Genomic DNA, 12,197 nt, shown 5'->3' with positions numbered 1-12,197 from the left:
TGCTTTTATAGATAGTGAGTTCTTCGAAGGGAATCGAATCCATTGACCTAGATTTCATTTGAAATAGTGTAAGATTTTATAAGCAGCTTTCAGATAAGGTTACCTTGGTGCATGCATAAATTGGCTAAGTACATGAACAATGTAGCTAATAACTAGAAGAGTGATGGTGAGTTAAAGCAAGCGTCCGACAAGACGATGATATTGCCCTGGATCATGAAAAATTTCTCCAGAATCAAAAGAAAGCTTATGTTGTTGCTCCATAGGGGAACTCGCTGTCTTGCAGCCTACAAGTTTACTCTCTCCTAAAATATCAAGTGCATACTTACGTTGCTTAGTACAATGCATGTTGGTGACCTTGTCACTTCAATGCCAAGAAAATATTTGAGCTTTCGAAGATCCTTGATATGAAATTTTGCTTTTAAATGCTCTTTCAACTTGGATATGCAATCAAAATCATTTCCCATGATAATAAGATCATCCATATATATAAGAACAACTACAAAGGAACCTCCGAGATGGGACAATGTATGCAAGAAATAGTTTGCATTGATAGTTGATAACCAAGAGAAAGTAAAGAAGTAATGAATTTATTATATCAATTTCGAGATGCTTGACAAATGCCATACAACGATTTTTGTAATCGACATACACTTTCCCCCCTCTGTTTGACATAACCTTGTGGAATCTTCATGTAAACTTTCTTATGCAAATCTCCATGTAAAAAAACATTGTTGACGTCTAATTGATGAAATTTCCAATTTCGAGCCGCACCAACCGCTAATAGACAACGAACAATGACAAGTTTTGCAATAGGTGCAAATATTTCATGAAAATCAACCCTTCAATTTGAGTGTATCCTTTCACTACCAAATGTGCCTTGTAGCGCTCAATACTTCCATCGGGTTTGTACTTGACTTTATAGACTTATTTCGAATCTATAGCTCATTTACTTGGAGGTAAAATTTGTAAAGTCCAAGTATGGGTGGCTTCCAAAATTGAAATTTCCTTTGTCATGGCTTTTTTTCAATATGTGTGCTTAACGGCTTGAGTAAAAGATTTTTATTCATCAACATACGAGATGCCCTCTTTGGTTAACTACTTGAATAAAAGCTAAGGTTAATTTTCTTTTTAAAATTTATATATAAAAGATATTGAAACCATATGACCTCTTTGTATGTTTAGATCTTTATATTTTGAATCCCTTTCTAAAAAAATCATTGTGACACTCAGGGGCGGATCTAGAGGGACGGGAGAAGGTTCACTCGAGCCCCCTTAACAAAAAATTACTCGATATATATAAGGTAATTTTTCTATATGTATATAGATATACAAATTTTGAACTTCTTAAACAAGAAATAGATTGCAGCACAGTGTAAAAATTGTCCATTGCGTTAAGGGTTTCAACCTCAAGGTGAGCATTAGCCACTAGCCTGGCCCAATCCTTCTTTATTAATTATATACTATTATTATTATTTTTAAAAGTGAGTGGCATGGCCCCAATCCTTCTTTATTAATTAGGGAAAATTACGCGGTTAAGCAAACTTTTACTACTTAATTACTCATCATAGCTATAGTTTGTTGTAATTATCACTCGTGACTAACATTAACCATTAAGTATGTGAGCTGACTTCGAGTTTGTATAATTAGTCACGTTTGTATATGTATAATTCTCCACATTTGTATGATTCGAAACTAACAATTCTTTGTTTGATTTGTGTTTGTATACAATGATTTGTATTTGTATATGACGATGATTTCCTTTGGTTTTTCAGTTTTGCCATCATATACTTTCAATCTTTTTGTGTATAAATTTTTAAAGTTTGTATAAACGTGTAGTTTTTGGATTTTGTATAATATAATTTATATAATGTAATTTGTATAATATATTTTGTATAATTGTTTAAAGTTCATATATTTATGTTTGTATCAATTCGTTATTTCGAGTTTTATTATACGGAAAAGGGTCAAAACTATCCGAAATAGCCTAAATTTACCCTTAAACTATATTTTAGCTCAAAAATACCCTTCCCGTCGAACTATTGGGCCACACCTACCCTTCTAGTTAACGGAAGTATCCATGTCTGTGTTAAATGCCACATGGCTACAAAAAACACGTGCATTAGCCACACCTAAAACCGTGGCTAAATCATACATAAACTGTGGCTAATACACTTTGGCCACAGTCAATTGCCCACGGTTGGTAGTGTGCCCAAGACGGGGCGTCGTGAGTAGATTCGCCACGATTTTTACACTCGTGGTAACACTTATTTAGCCACGATTGGTCTAAAATTTAGCCACGCTTTATTCGTAGGTAAACTTATTTGTCTAAAAAATAAATTATATTTATAATTTCTAGCCATGCCAGAAAACGTGGCTAATAAAATGTAGGTACTTTGCGTATTTTTCAGATTTATTTTAAGATTAGCCACGACTAAATCGTGGCAACTGTGTACAATTTTTTTTTAAAAAAATTGCAATTAATTCCCTCCAATGAACTGGTGCTAATACAGTGATAAATGCACAAACATTACTTTAATGATATATTCATCATACATATTAAAACAAAATGTAAGTTTCATCAATAAAGATAGCAAAAATTACTGCTAGTGTAATCAAAATGCAAAAAGTTGAAGCAACACCATTTGTGTATAGATATATATAATATAAATTAAGAAGAATCTATGTTGAAACTAGGCAATTCATTACCAAATTTGGCTTGTAAGAACCTATGAAGAGTTTTCAAGTGATTCTCATTTTGTGCAAGTTGTTTCTTGGTTTCCTCAAGCTTTTGCTTGGTCTCTTTATATCCAGTCAGCTTCTCTTCCAAAGTTTCTACATGTTTCTCTAGGTCTTCAACACATTGATAAGACATATTACTAAAACTACCAACATTTGCATGACTAATTGAATGTCTAGGCATCCCAAAAATAGCTGAAGGACAAACATTATCACATATACCATGCACACGACCAGAATGTACAACTCCATACACTTTTCCAATGGCGTCATTGGGATGAGCCAATATCTTCAACGGAACACCTAAAGTAGCAGCATGTTCTTGATCTTCAGGTAGATGCTCCAATAGTTTTTACTACAAATAAAATAGAAGACATGAGAGAGACGTACCAACATTGTTATTAATGAATTGTTAATCAACTCATTAGCAAATATTGCAAAATTAAAGCATCTCATGTCCTGCACTTATTAGAATTAATAAAAAAATTTAAGTGGTGAAATTTATTAATGGGTGAATGGCAATGAGACTGGATGATTCTATATGCCAAATTTTCCAGGAAACTATTGTGTTTAGCATGTCTAAATAGGAGTTGGACTTATTTGTGTCTAGCTTTTTCTAAACATTAAACTTTAAAATTCAATGATTTGTTGTGTATGTTTTAGGTTTTCCTACTGTTATTTTCTACACACCAAAGAAAATTGGAGGGCTTGAAATATTGTCAATGGGTCATATATTGATACCACAGGTGTAGTCAGCAAGCAGATGTTGGTGTCACACATTTCAAAAGTGGAATGAGCCACGAAAAGGACACATGCGTACAAAAAAGATGCAGAGAAGGCAAAAAATTTGTTATACTTACATGGTACTACTAAGATTCAAGCAACATGTTGCTATACCATAAACTTTGACATCTAATAAAATATATAATGCAACTATCAAATAGCTTTAGTCTAAAAACCTTTTTGAACCATGTGTAGGATAAAGTTACATAACTTAAAGAAGATTTTAAAAAGAAATACATTCGAAACAGAACAAGACATATCATTTTTATATCAAGACTGTCACAAAAATAAACAAGTATTTGAAACTTACAGCTAAAATCTTCCCTTCTTCATTCACATAATTGCCATTCTTTTTCAGTAAAGTTGACAATACAACTTCACTTTGGCACACCGGCCTTCTCAATTTTTGCTCCCATCATTAATCAAGTATAGATGAAAATAAGTAACTAGCAACACATTTTATTCGGTATAATAGTGTGGTTCTCAAATAAACCTCAAGGTAAAGAAACCTAATTATGTAGCTATGCCCACCTCATACAGAAAAGATCCAAATTATGGTCAGTGAGATACAACTAGATAAATCACCAGCTTATACAACACAAGACTGCAAGACTGCCCCACAAATTGCAATGACATACACTAACAGCCATAAGAAGCTTGTATTTAGTTGTTTTGATATCCACATTACCATTTAAGAGCAATTATTAATATTTGCAAGTAGTTACCAGAAAACAAATAAATCACACACTTGAAATTACCAATTTCACTAACACAACAAACTGAAACAAAACAAAATCAATGAAAACAAAAGAACAGTAGAGAAGCTAGTTGACTAGTCCAAGTAGAACTCTTTTTGAGCTTGAAATGTACCCATGAGAGAATACAAAGCAATAAACTAATGGAAACCTCTAAGCAAAATCTAACGGAAAATCACGTTCAGTACAGGATAACATAGAAGAGTTAGACCCATAAAACTTATCTCTTATAGAAAGGGGAAACCTCAACAGCTGACAAACCTATGGAAAAGGATTTTTACTTTCTCAAAAAATCAGTCAAATTTCCCACAAAGTACAAGAAAATAATCTAGAGCTAGTTAATACACCAGATGAGGGGAAAACCTCAATTTTCTGAAGACCACCGAGATCCCTACACAAAGAGGCCTTGCTCCACACAATAACAAAAACTTGAAAAACAGACCAACCTTCATTCCAGGTGAAAAAAAAACCCCACCAAAACAATCCAATAAAAGTGACAATATATGAAAGATATAGATACTTGAGACAATGCATTTAAGCTATTATAGCAATGGGACTTTATTACCTATAATGTTACTTGGCCGAGGGTCTTTCAATAAACAACGTCTCTACCTCCATGAGGTAGGAGTAAGGTCTATGTGTACTTTACCCTCTCTAGACCACACACTGCGGAATTACACAAGGTATGTTGTTATTGTTGACTTTACCTATAATGAACCATATGTTGTTCTTGTTTTCACAGTTTAAAAAGTTTCTTTGCATGACAATTTGTAAAGAATTTTAACTGACCTACAAAGATATCTTCATAGGTTTATCATTTCCTTTAACGAGCCCACGAAATTCTAAGGCTATAGGAATCAGCCTAATCTAAGTCTGATATGACTGAACATGATGAGATCCTATTTTCATGTATGATTTCTTGTAAACTAAGAGAGAATTGTCTTTAATTTTACTTAAATTCTCATTTGTGACTGCTTAATCTCAATTTGGGGTTGATTTTACTTCCTTTAATTCTTTCAGCAGGTTAATTCTACTTTAGAATTGCTAAATTATGACAAATCCTTAATGTATATTGATTCTTGAAGTATTATCCTTCTCATCACTCACCTCATCAAAGTAAGAAAAACAGAGAAAAAGTTGTGATGTTTCATAGTAGGTTGCTCAATAAAAATTACAAAACTGATGTATTAATCCTTATTGAGAAAAAGAATCACCTGCGATGCTTTTACTTCCACAAATATGATTGATTAAAAGTTTATCCTTGTTTAACCTGACTGCCTTTATTCCCCACTATCAGCCCAAATCTGAACTTGTAAGCGTTTTTTATTATTAATTTGCAGGCACAATCAGGAGCAAATTTATAACAATTAACTAGCCAAAGAGCATGAGATAGAGACTTGTAAAAGTGCGAAAGTTATTTTGAAAGTAAAATCTCAAAGAGTAAATCGTAATCGAAATCTGTATGCCATCCTTATGAAGGAAAAAATTGCACCCAAGAAAATTGAAACAAACAAAAAAAACGTTGATAAAACAATCGAGGTTTATAGAATCTGTGTACCTGGACTCGAGGTTCGTACCTGGGGGAAATGGAAAAAAAGGGAGGGAGATTATACTGCGTGATTTTGCCACAATTTTTTAGCGACAGTTCTTAATATGTGGAGAAAACTACATTTTTATGTTAATTTAGCCACAGTTTATTTTACCATGGCTAATAAGCGCGTTTTTGATAGTGTGGATGCCACATGTGCACGCCAAACAGACCCCGTATCCACATAGACGACTATGGAAAAGGGTCAAAACTACCCTTAAACTATTCAAAATAGTTTAAATGTACCCTTGAACTATATTTTGGCTCAAAAATGCCCTTCCCGTCTAACTATTAGACCACACTTGCCCTTATGTTTAACAAAAAACATTCATGTGTGTGCTAAAATGTCACATGGACTCCACATGTGCATGCCAAACACACCTCACCTCCATATAGACAACTTAAAACCCTAATTTCACTCTTTTCCCCCTCATTTCATCCCTTCTTTATTTGGGTATATCTATATGAATATACAATATACATTGACTCAATTCAGTTCCATTTTATTCTGATACTAATATGTTGTACTTTGAAGATCACAACTTAAACAAAATTCAAATTAATTTTGTTATCTAATCCTTAAATCATCTATATATTGAATGTTTCTTTAACTTTCCACAAAATCTAAAACTTCCTTAATAATCATTTAGAGCATCTTCTGAATTAGGGACCACAAAAGCTCAAAACTTGAACAAAAATAGGGTAATTGGTAAAAAATAATAATAATCAAGAAATCTATAAAGACTTACTAGGTCTTCGTTGATGTAGTAGCAATCGAAGGTGTCATCCCAGTCATTCGTCAATTTTTCCTCATTAGCAAAATCGCCGACGTTGATGTGGCAGAGCTCGGTCACCATCGCCAGGGAAGCCGCTGTAGTCATCTTCCTTGTGATTGGAGTTCTGGTGATAAGTATATTAGATCTCTTACGACAACTACTATTTTGCGTCATGGCTGTGAGTTGAATCAAGAAGAAAGTTTTGCTAAGATTTGCTTAAACAAAATTAATTTATTCAGAGAAATAAAAATAATAAATTAGTGTTAATTGATTAATTAAAATGAGTGGGTTTATATTATACCTTAGATCGTTCTTTTATTCTATTTGAAATAGTCATCAAATTGCAATTTCTCTACTTCATTCGATTACGTATACAAAGTTTCGCAAATGTTTTTTCTTTTTTTGGTTCAATATGTACTTTTCAGGATGAAATGAGGGAAAAAGAGTGAAGTTAAGGCTTTAAGTCATCTATGTGGATGTGGGGTGTGTTTGGAGTGCACATGTGGAGTCTATGTGGTATTTTAGCACACACATGATTTTTTTTTGTTAAACATAAGGGCAAGTGTGGTCCAATAGTTAGACAGAAGGACATTTTTGAGCTGAAATATAGTTTAAGGGTATATTATGTTATTTCGAATAGTTTAAGGGCAGTTTTAACTCTTTTTCGTTTATTATATTTGTATAATTCCAAACTTTATATTACTCAATTATACAAAAACACGTCAATTACACAAACGTACCAGCGAATTATACAAATTATTGTCCTCTCTTGCTCGCCTCTCTCCTCCCTCTCCCATTCTCACTTGCCATATATACAAATGCATACGTATAATATACAATTATCTAACCAATATATATATATACAATTCACCTCTCTCCCACTCTCTGCCCTCTCTCGATTGCCTCTCTCCTCCCTCTCCCAATCTCGCTTGCCATATATACAAATACATATGTATAATATACAATTATCTAACCGATATACATATACAATTCACCTCTCTCCCACTCTTTGCCCTCTTTCGCTCGCTTCTCTCTCCCAATCTCGCTTGCCTCTCTCATCCCTATAACATGTAGCTACAAATTGTAATTATCAAACTATAGCTATGGGGCGTAATTAGGCTATTTTTAAATGGCTATATGTGAAAGTTCCTCTATTAATTATATATTATTATTTGTTTTTTAAAAAGTGCAAAAATAATGAATTTAACCTCAAAAATGAATTAGTAATATGAATAGTTTTTATGAGTTGGTTGGTCCACATGGGTGGGTAGGTAATTTTCTTGTGCTTCATATTTGCGCTGTCCATCGCAGACAATTACTTCCCGCTAATATATACTCTATGATTCTAGTTTTTGTATGTTTCTATATACTACTATACTATTTTCAATTAGCCCATATGTATTTTTTATAATGTAGAGCAGCCATCTCTGAAAATCTCATCAATATCACAACTATAAATATAATGAGTTGAGTCCCAATATTCTTACAAGTTTCATACAGATTCTTTGAATCAGCTTTTTAACGGTAAGGATCTCAACTTTCTTGCATTTTTTTTGTATGAATTTTTGTAGATTTTGTTAATTATGAGTTTTTGGATCTAAACAGGGAAAATGGCCCGCAAGAAGATCAGAGAATATGATTCGAAAAGATTGTTGAAAGAACACTTTAAGAGGCTTGCTGGTTATGATTTGGCCATCAAATCTGCTCAGGTAACTCAAAACAATGAATGACCTTGTGATTCAATTAACATTACCCCTCACCTAAAACCCCTTTTTCTGGTAGCTGAATGCAGGACAGTTTTAGGTTCCATTTGTTAAAATTAGGCCAACTGTATTTGAAATGTAGGATGGCAAATTGAAATTATTCGAGTTGCCGTCTAGTAGTTGTAACTTTGGAGCATTCATCATATATTGCTGATTCTAGTAAAACAGATCTGGTTGATGGTACAGTATGTTGATTGTTGGTTACCTACTAAACTGAAGAATAGTAGGAAATGGATCTTGCTTAATCACTGCATATGAACCAGTGTTTACAGTGGTGAAGGCACATGTGTGGGAAAATTACAATGTGTAGTTAGATAAAAGTATTCTTTTTACGTATATATATATATATATTACATATTGACATCCCTTGGCTTCTTCGTGAATTTACTTCTTTATAATTTGAAACTCCTTAATAAAAGTTCTTGCTCCTTTATTGAATTTGAGTGTGTATCTTCTTGAAGTCTTTCATTGTGTATCCTTTTTCTAGTAGTCAGCGCTCTCAAAGCAAATGAGCTAAATGAGTTTATTCTCTGGTCCAGACGCCATACAACACTGGCCTAGATTCATTTGTGTATGATGGAGGTTGAAGGACCAGAGAAAACAATCTTTCATGTTACTTGTGACAATTATAGATTGCATTAGATGATTTATTTGAGAGAATATAAGAATGCGGAAATTTATTCCTCTGTGCAATATGATGATGGTATTTTTTCTTTCGATGTCTTAGATTACAGAGTCAACTGATTTGAATGAGCTTGTAGAGAAAGAGCCATGGCTTTCTTCAACACAATTGGTGGTAAAGCCTGATATGTTATTTGGGAAGCGTGGAAAAAGCGGGCTAGTTGCCTTGAATCTTGATCTGGCTCAAGTTGCTTCTTTTGTGAAGGAACGGTTAGGCAAAGAGGTGATTGAAAATATTCTTTGTGGTGATATTGTTATAAGGAGAACACAATATATACTTTATCCAGAAACACATTATTTATACTATTAGAATGTATTTTCACATTAACAGGTTGAGATGAGTGGATGCAAAGGGCCTATCACAACCTTCATCGTTGAACCATTTGTACCCCACAATGAGGAGTTTTACCTTAATATTGTTTCGGAGAGACTTGGTTGTAGTGTTAGCTTTTCTGAATGTGGAGGAATAGATATTGAAGAGAACTGGGACAAGGTACTTGAAATGTGCCTATATTTTGTTACAAGTCAACAGAAAACATGTTATTTTTTAATAAGTTCAGTATTTTAAGCATGTATATTGATTCGACATTCTACCGTGTTAAATCCAGGTTAAGACAATCTTTGTGCCAACGGGGACATCTTTTACATCAGAGATTTGTGCACCACTTGTTGCTACTCTACCACTGGAGGTAAATGTTTGAGCAAACCACAAATTAGGAAAATTTGATCCTTGTTGCCACCCATATTTGAAAATTCATTGTCAAAATGGAGCATTGAGTAATGATTTTCTTCTTCAAAAAGTAAAAGGCAAAAGGGAAAATAAGAAAAGGCTGTATATTCCAAGTTTATATGTCATATTAGTTTCTGCAATGTAATCTGAAACCACTGATATCGATGTGAAATTCACTTGTGTTGTACAGATTAAAGGTGTAATTGAGGAGTTCCTCAAAGTGGTTTATACTTTGTTTCAAGGTATGTCCAAATTTCATTATCACATCATTAATAGCCATTGGATTTGCCTGAGTCTTTGAATATTCTTTCGATCAGATCTGGACTTTACTTTCCTGGAGATGAATCCTTTCACATTGGTCGAAGGAAAGCCTTATCCACTGGATATGAGGGGAGAGCTTGATGACACTGCTGCTTTTAAGAAATTCAAAAAGTAATCTCTTGGAACACTGGCATTTAGCCGTCTACTGCTTTCCAGATATATTTGAGTATGGTATGCATGCATCATCAGCATAATAATATATCATTCGTTCTGCAGGTGGGGAAATGTTGAATTTCCATTGCCATTTGGAAGAGTGATGAGTGCTACGGAGAGCTTTATTCATGGGCTAGATGAAAAGGTATTTCTTGACACTTTGGCATTTAATTAAGAAAAGCATGAGGGATGAAAGACTTGGAATTGCCAACCCTCTCCCACTCCCCGGAAGTAGAAAAAGATGTATCTATCCGGTCTTAATAGTCCCTCTTTTGGGAATTGTAAGAGATGAACAAGGAAACAAACAGCTGCTGTTTATTCGTCCATCAAAATTTAGAAAACCTTTTCAAGTAATACAAATTCAAGAAGAGGAGGAAGCTGATTCTTTTAATATAAGATGTCTACTGCATGTTTCTTGGGCATGAAATATTGAGTATTACAGTGCGCTGCGAAGTGTTTCTTGTCTAAACTGTGTCAGTTGAGGTAGCAGATGGTTCTATGAACAATTGATCATTCATTTTTCTATTGCAGACAAGTGCATCTTTGAAGTTCACAGTCTTGAACCCCAAGGGACGTATTTGGACGATGGTTGCTGGTGGAGGTGCCAGTGTCATCTATGCAGATACTGTATGTTTCTATCCTTTGCGAAACTTATGCCCTATGTAGCTGGTTACTTTGACTACCCTTCTGTTGTTGCATTGCTCTAATTGCCATGTTGGGTTACCTTCAGGTCGGTGATCTTGGATACGCTTCTGAGCTCGGGAATTATGCCGAATACAGCGGTGCTCCAAATGAAGAAGAGGTCTTGCAGTATGCCAGAATTGTAATTGATGTAAGCATAAAGTATTTGGTTAACTTAATATATAGGATATACCATCATAGTGAACATGCTATGGCATATTCTTGGTTTATTTGTCTAGAGAATGAAAAGAACATTTTTATTAGGAGAAAGATACTCATTTCGTTGCCAATTATGCAGTGTGCAACCGCAGATCCTGATGGCCGTAAGAGAGCCCTTGTGATAGGTGGGGGAATAGCCAACTTTACTGATGTTGCTGCTACATTTAGTGGTATAATTCGAGCTCTGAAGGAGAAGGTACGAAACCATCACAAATCATAGCCATCTTCAATATGACTTGTAGTAACTTGGACACTCCTAACTCGGAGTTCTTGTAACAGGAATCAAAGCTTAAAGCTGCAAGAATGCACATATATGTCAGAAGAGGTGGTCCAAACTACCAAAAGGGTCTCGCAAAAATGCGGTCTCTTGGGGAGGAAATCGGCATCCCAATTGAGGTATGAATTTGGTATCCAGCAATAACTAGTCTAAAACCATTTTTCCTGTTTCAATAGCCTCAAGCAATTTCGACATCACAACTTAAGTATCGTTGTAATATTTTCCCCGTCTCTTAATTTATTGTTGTAGGTATATGGACCTGAGGAAACCATGACTGGCATCTGCAAACAGGCTATTGAGTGCATCACTGCAGCTGCATAAAGCAACCAACTCTGCATTCTCCAAGCTTAAATTGTTTTGGTTTACTTTTTAGCTTTGTGTTAGCATAATGTTGTTTGTGTCTGATGTAAAAGAGAGTGCTTTGTACTTGAGACATTTTACATTAGCAAATGGGCTCTAATAATAATCTCTACATATACAGCTTCTGAAAGTATTTTGTCCATCTATAATTACGTTTAGCGCTGGAGGCAATTTATAAATTTTCTTCTTAATCGGTATTACTAGTTTTTGGATGCAAATTTTTATTCGATTAATATTTTTTTTACTAAAACATGTATGTAATAGTAATAAAATGTAATACTTATGATAAATCTTTATACGTGTGACGAAAAATATCAAATGGGGGATGTATTTTAATGTTTTAAATGCAAACATATGATAATTAAAAATTCATA

General features: G+C 34.1%; 1 protein-coding gene across 5 annotated transcripts in view; it reads left to right on the top strand.

Moving 5' to 3' along the window:
• The window catches only part of LOC125857072 (ATP-citrate synthase alpha chain protein 2), a 1,178,350-nt gene extending 1,166,404 nt beyond the window's left edge, over positions 1–11,946 (top strand). For 2 of the 5 annotated variants that reach the window (XM_049536743.1, XM_049536741.1), the window contains exons 2-13: positions 8,245–8,347; positions 9,129–9,305; positions 9,414–9,575; positions 9,691–9,771; positions 10,003–10,054; positions 10,130–10,244; positions 10,350–10,431; positions 10,818–10,913; positions 11,017–11,118; positions 11,266–11,382; positions 11,466–11,582; positions 11,713–11,946. In XM_049536743.1, the coding sequence (XP_049392700.1) occupies positions 8,249–8,347; positions 9,129–9,305; positions 9,414–9,575; positions 9,691–9,771; positions 10,003–10,054; positions 10,130–10,244; positions 10,350–10,431; positions 10,818–10,913; positions 11,017–11,118; positions 11,266–11,382; positions 11,466–11,582; positions 11,713–11,784 (1,272 nt within the window). In that variant the 5' untranslated portion in view covers positions 8,245–8,248 and the 3' untranslated portion in view covers positions 11,785–11,946. Of the gene's footprint in view, positions 1–8,029; positions 8,163–8,243; positions 8,348–9,128; positions 9,306–9,413; positions 9,576–9,690; positions 9,772–10,002; positions 10,055–10,129; positions 10,245–10,349; positions 10,432–10,817; positions 10,914–11,016; positions 11,119–11,265; positions 11,383–11,465; positions 11,583–11,712 lie in introns of those variants that run through there. The other 3 variants (XM_049536742.1, XM_049536740.1, XM_049536739.1) reach the window with 2 other exon arrangements.
• Positions 11,947–12,197: the final 251 nt, after the last annotated feature.

Source organism: Solanum stenotomum, chromosome 2 (genome assembly GCF_019186545.1).
Source record: "Solanum stenotomum isolate F172 chromosome 2, ASM1918654v1, whole genome shotgun sequence".
Classification (NCBI taxonomy): domain Eukaryota; kingdom Viridiplantae; phylum Streptophyta; class Magnoliopsida; order Solanales; family Solanaceae; genus Solanum; species Solanum stenotomum.
Note: the sequence above shows the minus strand (reverse complement) of the source record. Positions and strands in the feature narration are given on the sequence as shown.